The following is a 22,190-nucleotide window of genomic DNA, read 5'->3' on the forward strand; positions in this document are numbered from 1 at the left end:
TAATATAACCTAGCCAAAGTGGATCTTGATCTTGGTTTCTTTAATCTCTCAGACTAGCTGAGAGATGCTGTGGTTCTGGCTGTTGGTTCCTAGGAACAAGGAAAACATTTTATTTTCTTTGTTTTCAAGTAGTGTTTACCTATGTACCAATTAAACATGGAAAAATGAACAGTAGTACCTTTGCAGCAGTGGCTAGCTGAATTTTGAGAAAATCCAATTATTTTATGAAACACTTAATAACTTTCTTTAAGAATTCTAGAAAATTTGGGTAGAATGTCCTTCGATTTCTAGAAATCTAGACATGGGTCTGATTGCAGTCCTAATCCACAGGATTGGATATTCTTTGTCAAAGAAATTCTTTGCCAAAGCACCTCAGTTTTTATTCCATGGCTGAGGTGGGCACCCTGGCCTGTATTAGAGGGTGAGGACCAACAAATAAAATGTGAGTTGTAGCTAATACCTCCCTGGCTGAAGCCATCATTACCTGTAAGGCTCACTTGTGCTGCACAGTGAGGACTGGTGCAGAACCATTTCCATCCATGTAGATCCCCAGACAAGGCAGTGCCAAGGAAAGGAGAAAAGCTGGTTGCAGTGGCTCCCCTCCCATGAGCCACAGTGCAGGAGAGCTCTTTGCATAGTGGGCAGCTCTGGGTCACAGTGCTGCAATTTATGTGTGTACTTCTAGGACTCCTCTGACTTCTTCCAGCATTTCCTTTAAAAACTTCTCCTGTGCTCTATATAGTGAATAAAAAGAAATGAAGAAGGCTTGAATTATCATTTAAGTGATTGTAGTTAGACTTGTATTGAAAACCAAAGGTGACTACCAAGCTATAAATATAAACCCCACAAGTTACACGAGCATACATAGAATGTCCACATACATAAATTGTGTTGTTTTATAATTGCTATTTGATATGGTCTCAGAGTGTCCTAAGAGAATGCTCATCTGCATTTGGGCAAAAAAGTCTAAGCATAGCATTTGCTTTGTTATGTAGATAGAGGTGTAGCAACCTGGAGAGTATTTGGACTGAGCACGTGAAAAGCATGTGGTTCTGTCTGGCTGCTTGGATTTGGAATTTAATTTTCAGACTATTTATCTGACTGTATGTACATCAGTCTTCAGAAGTTCAGCTTGCTGTTATTGTTGAATTCTAATTTGCAACATTAGTGCTGCATCTACAAAATTTTTTTGAGATGAGGAGTAGGTGTTTTCTGTACATGTGTGCATGTTACTCTATCTTGCTTGGAATTAAGGGATAGAAGGTGACTTGGAAGAAAACAGCTTTAGTTAGCAATATCAAATGGAGGACACATGCTGTCTAGGTGTAAATTATCCTGGTTATTCATTCCCATTGGCTTAGAGACCTACCGAGCCTTTAATGAGCACAGCTTCCCCTTACACCCGATTTTGTAACTTAAGGCTTCCAAAAGCTCAGCTTTGGTGAGCATTTTCATTTTCTACGTGAGGTTCCTATTGTATCCAGTGTGGACACCGCTAGGGAAGATGACCTTGGCTGATGCTAGGTGCAGGCAGTAATGACAAGCGCCACGAAGAACGTAGTAAACTTGCCAATTCCCAGAAGAAACATCGTTGCCAAAGCAAGTGAAATGATAGGGCACGGGAGATACCGGACGTGCTTGCCAGGATGCTTGATCTCAGCGCTATCCTTTGAGATTCTGCCCTGTGGAAAGCACGGGCCAATGGTTCCTGCCACACACTTGTAAAGTTACTGGTTCCACAGAGCTTTGTATGTGCTTCTTGGTGCCTGCTTTTGGGTTTGCTGAGCGCGTTTCCTGGGCAAAAAGATACGCGTTGCTTTCTAAAGTCGTGCTTCCATGCTGTCTGGTTAACTCCACACCTGTTTCCACTGGAAAACGTTTGATCTCCTGGGTGTCCTTGGACATCACACCTGGGTTGTGCAATCCTTAATCTGAAAGTGCGAGGTGGCACAAGGGGGGACGCGGACCTCAGACCGAGCAATCTGCCTTAGCAGCTGGCAGGCGGGTCTCGGGGAGCAGGAACACGCGTGAGTAAGAGAGGAAAGCGAAGCGGAGCAAAGGGCAGGTGTGTAGCAGGTCGGAAGAGCAGTCGGTCAGGCGAGGGGCGGCCGAGGGGCAGCGCTGCCCGCCCGGTGCCCGCGGCGGGGCCGGCCCCACGTGACGGCCCGGCGGGGATAATAAGCGGCGGCGCGGAGCCGCGCCGGGCTCCTCCGCAGGGTCAGCCACCGGGACCGACAGCAGCAGCGGCACACAGGGACACGGGGAAGGAAGGTCACCACGGGTCAGCGCCTACCTGGCAGTTTCAGCCTCTGCTCTCAGCAAGATTAGTCGATATTCATTCCCTGTCACCTTGGAAAAAGATAAAAAAAAAAAGCACACACACACAAAAAAAAAAGAAATCAGAAAGAAAGAAGGAAAAAAGACACTGCTGCTTACAAGCTCTCAGCAAGTAAACTCAACTTAAATCGTAGCAGAAGCCGCAGCAGCTGAAGCTGATCCCCGGGTAGCATGAATAGCATGAATCAGATAGAAACAAACATGCAGTACACCTACAACTATGAAGAAGATGAGTACATGACCCAAGAAGAAGAGTGGGACAGGGACCTGCTCCTGGACCCAGCATGGGAGAAACAGCAAAGGAAGGTCTGGAAATGATGTGTATCTGTCTGTGTGCTTCTGTGTGAAGTGATGCCCTATCTTACTGCCATGCTGTGTCTGGAATGTCGGGGTTGTGCAGCAAGGGGTTCTAATAAAATATATTTTATGTTGTATAAGCCATTTATATGATGTATAGTAGCTATGCCATATTTTTGGGATAAAGCATTCACTTGTGTGATTCTTAAGTGAAGCCTATGTCAGATGAAAATAATTTACAGAAGTCAGGAGTTTATTTTTATATTGCACTGTAAGTATTCTGTCAGTACCACTAGATTTATGTATCAGTAACTTTTAACTTCACTTCCTGGATCTTCCTTTTGGAAAGCAGACTCTGAATTGACGTGTGTGCCTGATTGATTTTCATAAAGAGTAAATATCAATTATGAAGAGAGATGAATGAGATGGTTCCAAATTAGTGTGCAAAAAAGTTTGCAATATTTCTGAGAGCAGACTGAGAAATCACTCTTGAAATTGTGATCTTGCAAGTCAGCTCTTATTAGAATTTATTATTTATCTCCATTCTGACTGTATGACCTGACAAGGAAAATATTGCCTGGAAATATATCCAGGCTATATTTGGAAAACTGTATGTCATTTTTATGTTCCTATATGCCAGTTCACTGTCTGGGAAAAAACCCTAACCCCATGTCTCTAAACTCCTTGGAATACACAGTTTTCAAAGAACTGCTTCTTGCCTTGTAGGTTGTAGTGTTGGCACTATTGTGTCACCAATACTGCCCATGTTCTTTTTCTGAACATAGGCACAAATTATGATCCCAGCAGCAGTCATGTCAATGTTTCGGTACTTTAGTAATATTTGCAATATCTAATTTCATAACATTAAGTTTTAAGTTGCATATGGAAAAGAAAGATGAAATAATGCAAAGGATTTATTGCTTCCTTATTTAAAAGGTGATGTTGAAGTCACAGCTGACAGATCTGGGATTAAAAGGTTATCTGCTGGTTACAAGAATGAAAAAAGGGAGGGAGTGAGGGACAGTGCTCTGGACAATAAGGTTGAATGTGCATTTTGCATAGATGGGAAGCTTAAGTAGAAGGTGCCAATTTAGATCTTATGACAGTCTGTCCCACTGTTACAGCTTCTATAAAAGCTACACTATAAAAGTGTAACTATAAAAGTAAGAGCCATTAAAACAGTTGGGGCCAGTGGGTTTGCTTTTCCATTAAAATTTGTAGAAGCAATATTTTCCTCTCAGATTTAGCTTATAGCCTCTCTTCTATATTTTTAGCTGGTTTTGTTCATTTTCTTACATTCATACCTGTTCAGATTCTGCTGTGTGAGGATAAGGGGAGAAGTTCTATTCTAATTTAAAGTTCAATTTTCTTGAACTACCAGATGCTGCTGAATGAATAATTAAGTTGTACTCATCAACACTGGCATTTGTTTTAATTTGGCACTCTTCAGATGTTGAACTATAATGTTTTATAATGAGAATGAAAATTATCTTGGTGCTGCAGTGCTTTAGTGATTTGAAACTGCTCAGCTGTAAGATGTTGTGTTACATCTGATTAGGATTCAATTGTCCATTATTTCAGAGAATTCTGTTTTCAAAAGAAAATGGGCAGGTTACTAGATACTAATGCACTCTAATACAGTTTTCCTTCAATGTAGCTAAATGTTAAAAAAGTAAAGAGAACATGGATTAGATGGACATTCTTATGTTTACAACAAGTCTCTTGATTTTTTCAGGAAAGTGGGGAGCAATTATACTGCACTGAAAATTTTATGTTTCCATTCCTCTGAACAGGCAATACTTCAGCAGAAAGTCAGATTTCCACACTGTCAAATTAAAGCTGACTCTGCTTTGCTTCCATGGAGTAGGGACTGTGGTTCTGCTACTTAATGTTGCCACTTCCCAGGGTTTAGTTTTAATATTAATATGATACCATATTCAAATAAAATTTACAAGAGGGGATTCTTATTCCTCATCTTGGAAAGAAATCTGAATTTATTATCACATGAAAAGTAACTATTCCCTTTATCAAAAGGGACTGATAAACTTTATGGAATGTCAAGGCTTCTGTCTTTTCCTAATTTGTGCTAAGACAGTTGCAGAAAGTGCTTTCTTAGTTTCCTTATTCATTAGGAGATGATTGCAAGTACATGGGCACAGATCTTTGTTCTAATTGGTAATACAATATTCAGAAGTGATCTTGGTGGAGCCCTGGCAGTTGGCAGCATATATTTTCTATTAGGCAGTCTTGGAACAAACCAAAAATAAGTGCCATTGTTTCTATTGTGGGCTGCCCTCTCCAGACTTGCCATTTCAGTGATATGCCTGGTATGAAATCTGTCAACAGATGCTGGTAACACATGATGACGTCCATAGGATTACAATGGAGGTGACGCCTAATTATAACCGTGGTTCGTAGAGTATTATGGTCTGCTGTAATCCAGGCTCCTTGGTGGTCGCAGATGTCCAAAAATATATGAAGAACACTAGAGGAAAGAAAGCTGAGTTGTAGTTTAGCACAGTCTCTCTGAATGTGAACAGCAATTTAAATGATTTAGTTGAGGTAACATTTAGCCTGTGTCAACTCGGGATATCAAGAAAATGCAACAATTTGATCATTTTTGTATTAGATGCTCTTGGCAAAAACTTAAATGTGGTTGGGCATTTCAGACAGCAACTTTAAAGAAATCTAAAATTGTATTTTGGACGGACATGCTGTCTACAGTATAAAATAGTTAGGGAACCATGGCTTTTGTGTCTTTTGAATATATGGATCTGTACCATGAGATGGAAGACTTCTGAAGTCTGCTCTTTGACCCACTTATGCTTCCACTGCCCATGTGTGCTAAAACAGCACCTGAAAGATCTATGGAAGTGGCCCCATGTTTCTTCAGAACTACACAGAAATAAAAAAATATTGGAAATTAGAATGCCTGGCTAGAGAGGGTAGGATTATTTTCTTCATTCTGCTCTGTAACCCTAGACAAGGTCAGCTCTCCTCTGTTTTCTCACTGGTAGAAAGAGGAGAGCAGTGATACTTGTAAGAACTGGTAGAAGGAATTTGTTCTGTGGTCTGTCAGACTAGAGATCAGCTGTCTTTCAGTCCCATCTCTGCTCAACTGGAGTGGAAGTGGAAATCATACCAGCTTATAATGGAAGACTTACAACATAATTTCTCTTTTCTTTGTAACAAATTTATTTATTAAGCTTCAAGAAAAGTTCAACAGACTCAACAAACTTTTTAGTTTTCGCTACCCTGTATCTCAGTAGAACTAGAAGGAACATAAGGAAATGCAGTGTCTCTTAGCTTAGGAAACCAAGAACAGCAATGCTACTTGAAATGCACACACACTGTATTTTTGCAATGTTTTTGATCTGCCAACACTGCTTGGTGAGCCATGTGTTAAACAGCACTCGCCTATTTGCAACCTTTGCTATAAGTAATTTTAAGAGTGAGTGTGCTTTCTTACAACTTTGATGTGAAATGTGGTTTGTTAGATTTCCAGGGAAGGTTGTGAAACAAGTGTGATCCCTTTTTCATGACAGTTGCATTGTTTTGTAGGGCATTAAACTGAGCTCACATATTTAACATGTGCCTTCTCAGTCATTAATACATGTCTGACACTAGTGTCCTAACACATGTAAGGAGAGAACTGGGAACATGTTCCTTGCCTTACTGATATGGTTTTAGTTGAATGATCTCACTCTAGCTTGCTCTGTAGCCCTGGTACCACTGCTTTGTTAATGCAGAAGAGTTCTAATGTAGATGTCAATGTAAATGGTGACTATTTGGATGGGGTTTTTATACTGGTATAAAATAAACAAGAAGATGTAAAATATTTATTTACCTTGATATTGCCCTGTTTCTGAATGCAGATCTCCTTAGTGACACTGAATGTTGTGCGTGAGTGAGGACTTTGGAAAAGATTCTTAAGGAAAAAAGCTGTGTCTTTTCAATCTTCAGCAGTGCCTATCAGATTACATTTCCAGTGTGACCTATAAGGATTTATCTGCATTACCTCCTTTGGCTGGTAATAGAACTCCTGTTGTCCTTGCAAGCAAAAAGGGGAAGAAAAAAAAAAAAGGCATTTGGAAATCACATGTATGGCAAATTATTTGGCAGGAGCTATCAGAACTATGGATTATGGACAATGTTCTTATTTTTCTTATGTTGCTGCAGCTTTATTAAATTCATCTGATTTGAGAGGTCCATTGCAGCCTGAAAGAGAAATTGACCTTGTGTTCAGTCTGACTTCAGAGTCTATTTATAGAGTTACAGTCAGTATCCCGGATTTACTCTAAAGTTTGCTTGGTCTTCTATGGATGGAATCTAATTTGGTTTCTTATCAGAGACCTCTTCCTGTAAGAATTCTACTGGTGAGTGAGAAGACAGATGTAGTGGAAAGAAACAACTTCATTCTTAACTGGGTGACAAAAATAAGCAAGGATGAATGAATGAAAAATAAATGTAAGGCAGAAAAGGGTTGGCAGGAGAAGCTGGATTCCACAAGCAAAATTAAGTACTATAGAACCACTTCTCATGGGTTTACAGACTCCAGACTGCAATCATTGTTGTGGACAATATAACAATATCTGCAATGTGTAAAGGGCATTCCAGCCTAGGTCTTCCACTTTTACTGAGATTATCTGGAAATAAAATTGGTTTGGGTTTTGTTTGTTTGTTTTAAACCATGTAAAATTCTTTTACTCTTGAATAATGAGCCTTGGGGTTAAGCTCGCATGGCAGACACATAAACCACCACTAGAGGGTTTTTACCGAGGTGGCACTTTTTACCCATTTGGAATACCAGTGGGATTGTTGAGAAGGCACGGATTCCCCTCTGCAAGTGAGAAACATGAGCAGGGTCTGCACATGAATGTAGGAGGTGTGAGGGAAGCAAAAAGTCCTCTCCTTTCTGAGACAGTATGAACCTTCTCATTACTTATTCCTAGCACTAACTAGGACTATACTAACTAGTGCTATTTCTAGTACTGTTAACAGTCACATATTTCTTATAAAGAGGATATTTCTTATAAAGAGTTGAGTAGTTTTGGAACTGCTTTCAGGAGGGGATTGAATATGCCACGAGGAAAATCATCCAGAGTCAAAAGCAGAATGATAATGGAAAAACCATGTGCTGTGGTAGCATATGCTGAGTCCTGCACCACAGTTCTCTCCCTCCTTTACCTTTTCTGCAGATAATTAGGATCATGTAGGTGTCATGGGAATTCTGGTGGCTGAAACACAGGATTTTCTATTAGTATTAACAGTTAAAAAGTGCAAACAATTTCCCCTTTTTAAGACTTTTTTCCCTAATATTCAGCAAGTATTTGGCTGTCTTGTATAGAATAGCAATGTCCTGCCAAATGATACATGTTGCTGTAGATGCAGAGTGCACCTTAGGAAACAAAACAAAAGAACAAAAGTATCAGCATTCCAAGGACAAATGCTCCCCCTTCGGGTGCATCAAGATTTTTCTTTTCAAACAGTGGATGTCAAAAGCCCTAGCATTAGGAACACACAAAGAACATCTCTTGTTTTCTTTTAAATTCTATGTGTATTGTCAGTGGGAGATGGCCCCATAGATCTGTTTGAGAACTTGGTAGTCAATAGACAAACTTTTTTTTTTTTTTTCCTGCAACAACGTGTCTTGATTTCTCAGCATATACTGTAACTGTCCCGAGTATTAGAGACACTGATGCAACAGAAGGCCTTGGAGTGGCAATTTATTTCATCCTATGAAGAGTTGCCTTGAGAGCAGGAGTCTCTGTAGAAATAGGGAACGTGTTTATGGCTTGTTCTGTACAATTTGCCTCTTAGAGATTAGTGCTTTTTAAAATAGTAACATGTTAAATTCCTCTTGCTGATGTTACTTGCATGGAATGGTGCTTGAGAGGAGCATGCTGAAAGGATAGTGGAATGGTCATATTTTGTCTTGGAAGCTGTCAATAAGGTGTGCAGCCCTGAATGCTGTGGTGCTGGTCTATAAAGAAAAAAAAAAATCAAAGAAAACTATTATGAAATTAACTTTGCTAGAAATGGTTATGTAGGTACTTTGTTTGAATGGGAGGGTTTCCTCTACCAGTACTGAGTGAGGGAAGTCAATATATTGCTCAATATTACGTTTTCTATTTGAACTCAAATGAACCTCTCAATGTTAACCCATTCCAGGTTCTGTATGCTTTTAAGTGTTGTCAAAATGGTAATTCCCACAGCTGTTAATTGCCATTGACACCCAAATATCTGCCAGCAACAGATTATGAAATTATATGAACCATTTTATAATGGGAAGCAAAGGCTACCTGCTTCATTCACTCATAGATACACACCACAACCTCCCCTGAAATTTGTATAGTAAAATTTCTGTCTGTAGGTACATTGATCCAATTAGTAAGACAATAAGGATTGGAAGAAAGTATGGGTCTAAGTGGGTTTCCATAAGCTGCAAACAATGTGCTTAAGAGCTAGAGAAAAGCTGTGCGTTAAGCAGTGGACTTTGCAATAATCTCCTGGGGGTGGGATGTCTGCATCTTGCCCAAATCTGTGTTTGAGTCACTGGAGAGTTGAAAAGAGAGGCATGGAAGATGTTTGCTTGGACGAGCTCTGAGGGTTTTCGGCCCTGAGACCACAGTAAAAATGAATCTGTGCTTATACAATTTCTAGCCCTGTGCAAGCAAAAGCAGGGCTGGGGTAAATTCTGTAAACTGATGAATATCAGTAAGAAAATATCATGATTCCATCATCAATTTCCAAATTAAATTAAAACAGCTTTACAAAATTAATTTTGACTGCTTTTGGCCAATGGAGCCGGGTCAGAATCTTTCATTAAAACCCTTCTGTTCTCTCACAAGACAAAAGACATCATTATGATGGAAAAATCAGATGCCAACAAATGCCTCACATGAATTGATCACTGTTGCATAAATTCGGATCTATTTAATGACTTTTAATTTAGCTAGTAATTTCTGAATTGCACTGTACAGTTCTACTGATTAATTTCAAAAAGACTGAGCGTTAAGATTTTCTTTAGTTGCAAATGGTGATTAATGTGTAAATATTAGTGGTATTTTAGAAATTGTACTGCAGGCCCTGCTTACAGAAGAATGCATTGGATTCACAGCTGGAATGCAGGTAGATGTGATGCAGGAAGAAACACATCAATGAAATAGAATTAGATGGTATGATTAGATGCTTTGCTTTGTCTCAAGTCAAAAAACAACCCTCCTGTGTGTTATTTTATACCCTCACAAATAAACAAATATAAAAGTGCTTACACAGTTGGCAAAGTTGAGTTGATTTCAACAGCTTTACTGCCAAGCATAATTTCTTCTGAGCCATAATTGTTGGGATAAACAATGTGTTGCTGATGTGGTATTCCTCCACTGTGAGCACTGAGAAATTGCTGACTGAGTGAATATCTGCTTTATGGCCATGCATTCTTTACTGTCAGCCAATACCAGAAAGAGAGTGTATTCACACTGAGCACTCCATTTCTTCCTTAATTAAGTTTCACTCCTAGTAGTTTGGGGTTGTTTTCCCATCTTCAGTGTTTGGGAAACACCATTTCATGGAATGCTGTGATAGGAGTGTGTGATGTTTCTTCTTATATCTCTGGATTTGTTGGTTTGAAATATGTCTCAGGTTGAGAGACTTGATGCCTCAAAGTTTTCGTAACTATACAGGTCCTACACAATGCTCTATTTCTACATGATAAAACTTGGCATATATTTAAAGATAGAAGGTTCTCCTCTTATCACATAGTTTAACCAGCAATCACAGTGTTATGATCACCCTCTGTGCCTGTTTCGTTACAGAACCTGTAGTGGCTCTTCCTGCTGGCAGTACAAGGAACACTTCAGACCGAGGCAGTGTGGTCTCGGTAATCCTCAAAGAATTGGTGTGAAAGGCTTACAGGGCAGGTGTCACTGCTCTGCAGGAAGAGACAGAGGCAATGCTCTGCAATGCAATGATCTCTTTTTGTCAAAGTGACTCCTACTTGGAATGGTAACTTGTAGAAATACACTTCATACTTTTGAAGGCCTGTCTAGGGGGAAGCAGAGGGTGACAGCTGTCTGGCTGATTTTTAGTTAGTTTCTATAATTGGACCTAAAATTTCTGACTGTGCACAGAGGGGAGAAAATAAATCTTAAATTTATGTCCTAAGTGCAAGAAGGAGCACTGCTGCTTCTGTGTCTGGTCCTGGTTTTGTCCACTTTGAGTTATAGGACACATCACTTTGTCCATATCCTTATCTCCAAAGCGGTGGCTCTAATACCTACGTGCTGGCTTTGCAGATGGCAGTGATAAGTGTTAACTGTACTTGATATGAGTAAGATTTTCCATTTACCTCAAATGCTTACTCCCAACTGCTCTTAATTGCCAGCATTCCTTCAACTTGAAATCTGATGTTTGTTTTTATTTCTCTTCAAAAAACTTGTAAATTAAAAAAGTCCAGCCATCCATTACTTTGATAACTTGCAGAACCTAATTTAGAGCAGACAGATTCTAATCTTAACTGCCCCTCTGAAAAGCCTTGCTCACCCCACTACCATAGCAGGAGTCTGTGGAAAGTGACTACCCCAGGCTAAAATTAGCATCCATGATTATTCCTTAAGCATCTAAGGAAACACTCATATTTTTTATAGGTGTTGAACACCCAGGCATTTCCACTGACGTCAGGAGGAACTTCTGTCTATTTTGCACCTTTGAAAATCAGCCTGCTATTTTGGCAGTCACAGAAAGGCTTAACTATCTAGCATTAAGTGATTTTTTTTTTTTTTAAACTCCGTTTTATATTTAATCTTGGCACTAGTGTAGATTTTCACTGCTGCAAGACTTAAGACATGGCACTCTTTAATGTGAAGAAAACTGGTACCCAGCTGCATGGAATTCAAATTTTAAAAAAGCAAAAAAACCCTCACACAACCAACTATAAATTATTGTGTAGCTCTGGGGTATTATTTCACCTAGAGGAGTTCCTTTGTGCTATGAAAACGTCTATAGTCCAAGCTCATCTCTGGCTCAGTTCTGGAGAGTAGTTTCACCAAGTGTTTTCTTTGGCAGAGCAGCTGATCATCTTTGACTCTACTAACATCCGCAGGCTTCCAGTCCCCTTCATTTGCTGGTACAATGATCTCCTGCTGTATACCAGATCATGGAAGAAATTTGAGGCAACCCTCCTTCTTCTTAATACTTCTTAATCCTAAACCATTTCAGTAATGTAGTTTGCAGTGCAGCCCCACAAGCAGCTGTATCTGTGCATGCACGTATTTTGTACAATGCACTTATCAGCCATCTGGCATTATAGTAAAAGACAAGCAAAACACCAGACATGAGGCTGAAGTTGATTTTCTTTCCTTTTGTCTAAGGCCTTCATTTCCATGACCGAGCACAGGTTCCATCATGGCTCCTGTTGTGAAAAGATGCCATAAACAAAGAACTGTTTATTTAATTGATAAAGCAGTTTGCTTATCACAAATTGTCTAAAACTATTGTTTATGCCTTCAGCAGTTACAGTCATCATTGTTTATTTACCCATCTATTCTTAGTTAAGTACTTGAGAACAGGTTACTTAGTTAAGTTTCTTACTCATATGTAATGAAGTCATCCAAAGATCCCAAGTAATGTTTTGCTATTTATTCTGGTTTAAAGAAAACATAAGTAATTTAGGGACCCGAGCCTCACTAATATTATTTAGAAACTCTGAAATTTGTCTGAAAGTCTGCTGTCTTACAGGATATTTTAAATGTTTTAGAAAATGTTATTCTATAGATAATGCCTCATTAAAAAAAAAAATAAATAGTTAAGCATAAACAAATGAACCCAGTATGTTTAAGTGGTATCTTTAACCCCAGAAATAACTAAATTATTTAAAAATTAGTTTCTTAAAACAAGCATGAAATAAAAATTGAATTTTTTTTTTTTTAGTCATCAGTTATGGCAGTGAAGTGATTCACATGGACAGATTATGTGCTTTGTGTATTGAGAAATACTACATTGAGTAATGTGGCATATATGCCACAGAGGAGCCTTTTGTTGCATAATGGGGAATTAATGTATGAGGTTTTCCTTTCTCTATAAGTCTCAACTGAAAACTTAGTTTAGATTACAAGTGGAACTAGATTTGGTTATCTCCAAATGTACTACATAACAGAGTGAAAAGACAACATTTACTGTGTAAATGCTTTGGGATCTGACTATTGATATATTTTCCTATCATTTATTGGTGTCAGAGACTTAAGGATATGTGTTTTAGTGAAGGTAAAATTGAAAGAAACTTTCAATATCGGTCAGAAGACTTGCTTTTATGATTATGGAAGTGCTTTAAAGAATGTTGCTAAATTGGATAGGAATGTAGTTTTATCCCACTCTGATTGTACTGACAAATTTATAAAGGATTTACTTACCTGGTAATGTAGTGTATAATTACTGGATAAAGACAGTATGGTGAAGAAAATCAACAGAGAAAGCAAAGGAAAGACATTTGGAAATCCAGTCAACTAAATCCTGGATTAGCCTACTTTAATTAATCCTTCTATTTCCAGAGGGCATACCTTTAGTTCCTTCCATACTGTAACGTGTGAATGCTTCTTTCATCTCATCCTAAATAGTATTTGGTCTTTAAAATATGTATCTGCTGAAACAAAACTGTTAGCCAGCACTATCTGTGATAGTGCATGGACTCTTGGGAAACCAGGAGGAACACTGTAAGGTACTGGTGGAAGAAGGGCCTAAGAATGGAAGCAATAGGAGATCCTATCTCTTTATTAAGAAGGTTCATTTGGCACTAACAGGGTAGTGGTAATGCATGTTCCTTTTTAATACAGTTGAGAGAAAGTCACAGGCAATATGAGGGGCATTGACTTCCCTTTTGAAACACACCTGCAGATTTCTCCCTTGCAGATCCACCACAGCATCCCTTTTGGGATTACCTGTACTTTATTTTCAGCTCCCCACCGGGAGAGGCAAATGAAACAGAGATTGTTGTTTTCTTCTGTAATAATGAAGAAGTGGACAATTGGAAAAGAATATAGAGGGGGAGAGAAAACAGTAAAATGGCTGGTGTCAGATATTTTATCATTGCTAAAACAGTTACTTCCAAACCTGTTGGCAATTTTAATGCAAATCTTTACCTGAAGAGGCCTTTTAGTTTGTTGATACTCTTGTGAAGCAGAAGTACAGGAAAGGTGGTGCTCCAGAATTAAATCAATCTGAGCCATGTAGAAGTGGGTGAATTTCTTTTGATCCTGTCACATTTCAACTTTTTTTAATATATTTTAGTCCCATGATATATGAAATACCTTTTCTTATACTTTTTTTCTCAGTTTTTCAGTATTTAAATCCTTTGTCTAACTAGCATTTTGAGCAAGACTTCCCAAATGTCACTTTGCTCAGAAGTGATCCAGAAAGCACCAGAATGCAAATAGTTCTCTGTTCCATTAACCGAGCATGAAATTCTGAGTATCAGAAATTGTTGTAATTTTGTTCACTCAAGATCTTTATCTAAAAAGTCTTACAGAGAGCAAGAGAGAGGGTGCATGGAAAAGAGATATTTGGGAGTGTGCATCAGTACTTAGGAGTTTCTAACAGAACCTATTCACTTCATGCTCTGCAAGTTCTCTGCTTGTGTCCCTAGTCCTGTGCCTGATGGGTTGGGGAGGACATGAGAACATTTGGACAGCACTTTATGAGCTATGAATATGTACCTCTGTACAAATGCAAAGATGCAGTCCTTATTACAAGGATGACGGAGTCCCTTAAAACTATTATAAAGATGTGTACATTTCTTTGCAGCACTCAATTTTGTGCAGTGTAGTGGCAAATCTATTTTAATGCTCTGACAACTGAGCAAGAGCTCATTTATTCCTAGGCATGCACAGTGAGTTTCTGTGGCATAAAGTGATGGGGAATGCTGTGTAAGATGTAAGTGGCCATACTACTGCAGGTTGTAATGTCAGGCTTGCTTCTTTATGGAGTGTACATGCAAGCTCTGCAAAGTGCAGTGTATCAGAGCAGAGAATATTTGGTTAGGGCGCTCTAAAGTTAGCTTACCCTGTTAGAGGAAAATGCTGTTGTGCCATGAAAATAGCTGGCAGTCCTCAGAGGTTCAGGCTGGATGCTGTGAGCTCCCTGCTGTGTCGTGTAGGAGTACCCTGGTTCTGTCAGAAAGGCACAGGTCCTTGTGGGTGATGCATCTCTTTTTCTGGAGATTTCAGTAGGAGGCATTTTGAAGGGCAAAATTTGGCAGTGCTGCATGTAACAAAAAAACCTCTCCCATGATTTGTTAATTGTTGAATTAATAAATGATAGAAACAATATGGCAATTTTTAAGAGATCAGCATGTTCATAGACTTTTCCTTTGAGAGAAATACAAAATTAATATCTAAAAAGATAAAAAAAGCCATTGACCAAAACCAGATAATTCAAAACTTTTTTTTTTTTGGTGTTGTTCCATTGATTCTTTTTTTTTCTTTTTATTTGGTTTGTTTTTGAAGCATTACCACCATTTAAGAACAGTGTTCTGAACATACTTGATTCACAGATAATTTTTTTCACCAATACTTGTTTTCTGAGGATTATGAAAAACAAGTTCTTTCACTTTCTACAGCACTTTAATTTTTCAAAATATACAGGAGACTGTAAAATATAATCTCCTGTAAAGGTTAACAAGAGCCTGGCTAATTCTGCATTTAGAGGTCTCAGTCCATGGAATGTATTTATGTTTCACCTCTACTGTGGGATAAATGTTTTGGACATGCAAAGAGGTTTTATAAATTGAAAGAAGTTGTAGAGAAAGCTGTGGAAGTGCGAGAACTCAAACACTGAGTCATCACTCACAGCCTGTCTTTTCACTCTCATTGGAGAATGCAATTTAATATGGGGCTATTATAACTTGGAAATTTGTTAGTAATTTGAGAGCTTTGTTTATTCACAGACTGTACCATTATTTACCATTCTCTAAAGTTAATCTTCCTCATTGAGAATGTGCACTGCATAATGGTATGTAATCCAAAATCCAGTGGTATTAATTCTGTTATGATGAGGTATTAACATACCTGTTGGTTTACATAAAAGGCAAAGAGAGCAGAGTCATCAAAAAACAGTTGTGTAAATGATGTCATGCATATTGTTGCTGAAGTAGAAGGGAAAACCAAGAGGTAAAGTCATTACAAACAAGGGATTGCTCCCCATTACTCCATCTGGCTACTGTGAATTAGCCAGGGCTGACATGATACAGCTGGGCTTGTGCATTTGGAGAAAGGTTTCTCATAGAGTATTGCCTGGATGCTGTTGAGGACCATCTTTTTCCAGGGATTCATGCATATGATGTGAATAAACAAACTGTACTGCAAAAATAGTCATTCAAATCCAAGAGAAAGCTGACTTGCACTGCTTAGCAAAGTGGTGACATTATTAATTAAAAGTCTCAGTATTGCAAAACCTTCCGAGTGGAATATTCTGATAGCTCGCACACCCCAGCTCATGATGAAAGAGAACCTTGTGCTGAAGATGGACTTTTAATTTATTGGTTGGAAACGTGTGGCTGACGGGAACCTTTCACTTTTAGGTCAGTGTTTTGAACCCAGGCCAGGTGAGTAAGTGACAAGGTTGCTAACACATGCAGACTGTTTGGTAATATCTATGAGGTGAGTTGTATGCTCAGTTTAGCTCTCAGGGGGACAGGTGTCCCCATCACTTAAACCACCAGAAATGGCAGCTTCGTTGGAGGTGCCCAAAACTGACCTTATTAGTGAGAGGTAGGGACAGTGACTTTTCATCCTAGAGGTGAAAGCTAAAAAAATTTCTGTATGTGAAAATGTTTTCTCAGATTGCATCTGTGGGGTTACTCACAGTCATTGCTATTCTTAACTGTTCCCTGAGCCACTTCTTTCTCCATACTGAAGTGGCTGGCACATTCACTAAAGAGTTTAAGGAGAGAATAACAAACATATAACTAGATTTACAGTAGTAGGTAACTGGTTTATACTAAAAAGCTCCATTCAGTTTTTAAATGCAGAATTAACACTGGATGGCAGTGAACAGATACTGAAGATGTTGGTAGTCATGTGTTGTTTTCTGTCTATTCAGAGGAGGTTCTGGTTTTGATTAATTTTTTCATAGCTCTATATTTATGAGACATGAATAGTTTTGTCAACTTTCTAATCTCTCTTGCTACTGTTTCTTTATTGGACTTTTTTCAGGGTAGTGTTTGAGCATCTCAAAAACAATGGTTAAATGGCCTCCCAAAATAGTGTTGTGGAATATAAAGGGGTTATTATCCTTGAATACAGAAGTGGGATGCTGAAAAGCACTCAACTATGGCTAACATTTGCTCCCATTGCTGTGAAAAGGATTATAGTCCCTTGTGAGGAATCATGGGTCATAATTTGCACAGCATTTAGGACAGTAAAAACATTTTTAAAATTCCTGTCTTAAGTGCCTTAAAGGCTGTTGCAAAGCTGGGGAGAAAAGTGTCAGGGTCTCTTGTCAAGGATGGTAATACAGACCTCAGGAAATCTGTTAACCCAAAGAACAGATCATGGAATCCACTTTCATTTTATTTTGGTTTGTTTAGTTTCCCATAAACACTCTTCTGCCTATTGACTTTGACTCTCCCTCTACCTTCTATTTCTTCAGCTTTGTTTCATTATTGTTCTCTGTCTTCACCATCTCTTCTTTTTCTCCAATATCACTGACAAATCTCCAATATTAGATTTCTCTTTGCTAAGGGAAATTAGAGGGTCATATGAAAATAGGAGATGGAAATGGGGATCACCAGATAAAGAGCACCCCGACAGAAAAGAAATTTACAGCTACCTGTTGCTTGCCAAGTTCTTGGATTTCTACAAGGGAGTTGTTTTCTGCTGAGTGACTTCTTATTTTGTAGTCTTTGGATCACTTCTCTGCCAGGATACCATCTGGCAGGAAAAGTAGTGTTCTTGATATTCTCTCTTTTCAAGGCTGCAGTGTAGATGTCAGTTAGGATGTGAATCTTCCATGAATATCATAAAAAGCATGATTGGGAGAATTGAGACTTCTTGCTTATCTCAATCTGGCTTTCTTCAAGTTATTTCACTGATTTAAGATTAATTTGAATTGTAGCTCTGTCATGAAACATGCTTGCAGACCTATCTTTTTGCTGTCTTACTCAAATGTGATAAGCATGCACCCTGTTCTGTTATCCAAATGAGTATGTAAAAGGTAGTACAGGAAATTCTTCAGGGCAGATTCCTACAGAAGCCTGTTTAATAAGCCCTTCCACTTGGAGTGGAGCACTACTTGCCATTAGTAGGAATAAACTCTCTGACTTGCTAAACACACTTCTCCCCCCTCCATGGTTCTGTGTTTACTTTTCTTCTTGGATAAATAGCTGGCTGCTATTGCAACCAGCTTGGGTACATGACATAAAAGAGATCTGCTTCTGTAGAGTCTGAGTGGGGACCTTAAAATACTTTGGCTTAACCAGTACAACTAGGACTGATGGCTAGAGTCTAGATAAAATCATAAGCAGAGGACATGTGTGCACCTAAATGCAGACTTAGAAATGTAATACAATGTAAGTTTTTGCTTCCTTGTCCTTGGAAGTTTAATTTTTAATAAACGTTTGGATGTAGCAGAAGCTGATGCTTACTCAGCTGGTTTCCCACTTTCATGTAAAGAAAATATGCCAAACTTTTTATAAGACTGTGTTTTTCTCTTTTTCACTAAAATTGCCACATGTAAATTTGCCACAGACCATTCTGGTCTGCTTAGGTGATAGCAGTGTATTAAAAAACATTCAGAATTCAGAGAACACATCAGAAGCAGGCAGGAGTATTTTTGTTTTTGGGGTTTTTTTCCCCCCTCTGACAGTTCCTTTGTCTCTTTAATTCCTTCACCTTAAAAAATTGGATAGCTTGCAATTGTTGTGGACATAAGAATGAGTAAAGATATCTTAATATTTTTATAATGCAATATAAAACCATACCCATGCTTTTACTAAGGGTTTTCATAGGACCCCTACATCTTTTATTTCTGTGTTGTTTTTCTGAGTAGGCTTCTCTTATTTGCATGATGCTTGAAATTCCAGAAATTAAAAGTAGGTTTAGACCAGCATTTTCCTACGGATCCTAAGTACCTTTTAGTTTCAAATGGGATTTTTAATATTGCATGTGTTCTTACTTCTGAAATATCAAAGTTTTTGTTTGAAAATACATTTTGAATAGGCAGAATCAATTTAAATTGAAAAAAATACTCCAACTGACAACCTTTTGGTACTGCATGTATTTTGAGAAGTCACATGGTAGGATTTTACAGATGGTTTCTTAAAGCTTTCTTAATAGGTGTCATCAATAGTACTGGAAAAGGAAGGGGCTTCTTTAAAGGAATAGAGCTGTTGGAGCATTGTGTCGATGGTCCATCAAAGCTCTGACTTGCCTGAACACTTGCCTAAATTTTCACACTTAAGCCTGAGGCTTCTCTCTTGCATGTAAAGATGGGCTTATGTACCTAAAACTTCTCTCTTTTCCAACTGTCTCAGGTGATCCAATAAAGATATCTGCCTACTCCTAATGAACTTTGTAATATTTTAACTGGTTTAGCCTCTTCAAAGACCTTGTGAAGTGTCTCAGCTTCTTTCCTTTCCTTCCTGTTCTTTCCCTAAGAAAAAAAGGCTGAGGTGAGGATAGTGCAGGCACTGACCCATACTAAATTTTCCATGCAACTTGCTACCACCTGAAGTTTTTTTTTCCAGTTTAGACCACTGGGACAACATAAACTTTCTTTGTTGTCTCCTCTGAAAGAACGAACTAATGTTTTTGTAACAAAAGGCTTAATAATCTTTACGTTGCTCGGGGTTCAACCTTGCCAGATTATTTTTCAAGGGATATTTACATGCTCTGGGTGTTTTTTTGGTAATAGAGAGCACTGTAAAACAGACGTGCAGTCATTCAGTACTGGAGGGAGTTGCATGTTTTACAGGAAACCCTAGACTCACATGGGATTAGGCCACCTGCTTTGCATGGACTGAGGTCTCCCCAGGCTCTCCCATGCAAGCAAAATGCAGCGTGCCAATAAGACATGTGCAAAGTCCTGTGTGATGAATGCATCCCTTTGGTGATTTCTCCTGTGAGTGATAAAACTGAGGGGCTGGAAGGAAGTTCCCTGAGTATGTAGAGCAGATCTGCTGATAGTGCAGAATGTGCCAGTATATCATCTCTGACACCATCTATTCAGCTATATGGATGGATGTGCTGGAGCAGGAAGGGCTTACCCCAGCTATGGTTTTGGGATATTTGTGATGGTGCTTCTACTCATTTCCATTGTGAGATGGTTCTGTGCTTATCCTTTCTGGTGTTCCCAGGAATCTGGCTTTGACTTGGTGCCTGTGATTTTAGGGTTTCCTTTTAAAAACATTTTGGAACGTGCTAACCTTCATGCCATCCTTCACAATGTTCTCCCTCTGCTTTACTTGAGTTGTTGCTATGCTCTGGTATATTTGGTGTTAAAATCCCACTTTGCTTCCTGGTGTTATGACATGATCCAGTTGTACTCTGGTGAAGCACCTCTCCTGTTAGAGTTATTCTAGTTATTTTACTAACGTGTGCCAATGCATTTAGGTTTGCAGTGCAAGGGAGCAAGTTAATAATTCAAGTCAACAGCTAAAATTTAAGATTTTATTTATTTTCAATTCATAAAAATATACTCATGCATGTATACAAGTATAGCTGCTCTAGATGCTTGAGGAACATCTGAAAAGTACCATGTGTAGTTAATGGTTTACACCAAGCTTGTTTAAAAGTGCTGTGCAATTTTCTGCTGCATTTCACCTTCCAGCCTCTTCTTTTGGGAACAGAGTAGACAGCTAAGAGAATGAGGGTCAGCTCAGACTATATCCTAAGTCCAGAGAAAGCCCCTGATTCTGCAGCCATCAGAACATGCTGTGGACACAGGAGCTAGGAGATCATATTACAAGTTCACAACTTATATTTTAAAACATGGATAACAGTCAGATGGAAGATTCTTCAAGGGGAAACCTCAGTCTGGCCTACTGGGAATGTTCTGGCAGAGCTCCTTCTGTAACACTCTTGTCATGCACTCAGAGCCCAGTAATGTTCTGTATAATTACAGAATGAATCACTGCATCCCATTTAGCCTAGAAGTGATGAAGACCCTCAGCTAACACAAAGAGAGAGGAAAATCCCTTTAGAAGAAGGGCTGTAAAGCAGTTTCAATAAATAACTCTATCAGACTGAAATCATTCAGGCAAATTTGGATGTAAACAAATATGTTGAATGTTTGTATTTGAAGTTAATTTTAGTCAGGTGTGTTCTCCTACTCTAGTTATTAGAATTTAAGGTCCATGAAAAACAAGCTGTGTGTTTGTTTTCCTTAGCAGGCACAGAAAGTATTAAATTTCCAATTAAAGTAAAACCAAATGACTCCTTTGAGCAAGTAGCCTTTCTTGGGCTGCTGATAGGGGTACAGACAACATGGCTTTTGAAATAAATATTAGTTTTGAGCATTTATAAATACTACAGCAGAGCGAAATTGATTTGAGTTGGAGTGAAAGGCAGAGTTAACCTTGACATGAGATATATGTACTAAATAGGACACAGGTCCCCAGTGCTTCATTAGTGATCCACTTCTGGATTTCAATACTGAGTGCAAGCAAACAAATATTTCTGAACTTGTGGGGTGTATCCCCTGTTCACACAAGTCATGCTGCTGCTTTAGTGATATTCATTATGGACTTGCTGTCAGTGCCAAACTAGAAATTTACTTTAAATCTTCAGGAGGTGGAACAAATTGTCTTGACTCACCAGTATTGGAGGGTGTGGTGACTGGTGCTTACTCAATTGTCCTTATCCATATTATTACATGCACATGTGAAAGTTGTTATTGTGGCATCTTGTTTTCTGGCTTTGAACCACTATCAAAACTAAGTTATTGTTACACTCACATAAAAAGAATGTGGGCTTTTGCAGAACTGTAGGACAACACAGATCTCAAAGACAGTTTTTCCCAGCAAGGCATGTCTTCCATTGTGCTGGTGTAAAAATATTTGTACAAATTGGGCATACCCTATTCTCTTTTTGGCATTACCTGCTGTTGATTGATAATTAATTAGGGATATTTCCTTTTGCTGTCCCTTGGTTGCAATTTTATTTATCAGAGAGTTGTAAAATTAAGTGGCCTGAATAACTTACCAGGTAAGAGGTTTTTTCCCCATAGGTATACACTTTGCCATCACAGATCTGTGAATTGTGGAGAAAATGCTATTGGCAGTCTTCACAAGCAGGCTAAGTGGGCATAGAACATAAACTGCATTCTCTTTCCTGGAGTTAGTGTGAGCTGTGACAGCAGTAGACAATTAATGATGCATTAAAAGAACATTCACCTGTGGGGCTGCAAATTCTTTGGCTTCCTGCCCTGCATCCCCTCTCTGGGGTCTCTCTTCTCAGAATGTTAGCAAACTTCCTTTTGTAATAACAAACTTGGAAAGGATAAATTTTTATTTAGTCATATTTTCAATTTGTAGAGCCACATAAAGTAAATAAATCATAAAAAGAAATGTC

General features: G+C 38.7%; 1 protein-coding gene across 4 annotated transcripts in view; it reads left to right on the top strand.

Moving 5' to 3' along the window:
* Positions 1-2,210: 2,210 nt before the first annotated feature.
* The window catches only part of ACTN2 (actinin alpha 2), a 67,425-nt gene continuing 47,445 nt past the window's right edge, over positions 2,211-22,190 (top strand). For 2 of the 4 annotated variants that reach the window (XM_015622705.3, XM_019006127.1), the window contains exon 1: positions 2,212-2,643. In XM_015622705.3, the coding sequence (XP_015478191.1) occupies positions 2,509-2,643 (135 nt within the window). In that variant the 5' untranslated portion in view covers positions 2,212-2,508. Of the gene's footprint in view, positions 2,644-22,190 lie in introns of all 4 variants that reach the window. The other 2 variants (XM_033512683.1, XM_015622704.2) reach the window with 2 other exon arrangements.

Source organism: Parus major, chromosome 3 (genome assembly GCF_001522545.3).
Source record: "Parus major isolate Abel chromosome 3, Parus_major1.1, whole genome shotgun sequence".
NCBI lineage: Eukaryota > Metazoa > Chordata > Aves > Passeriformes > Paridae > Parus > Parus major.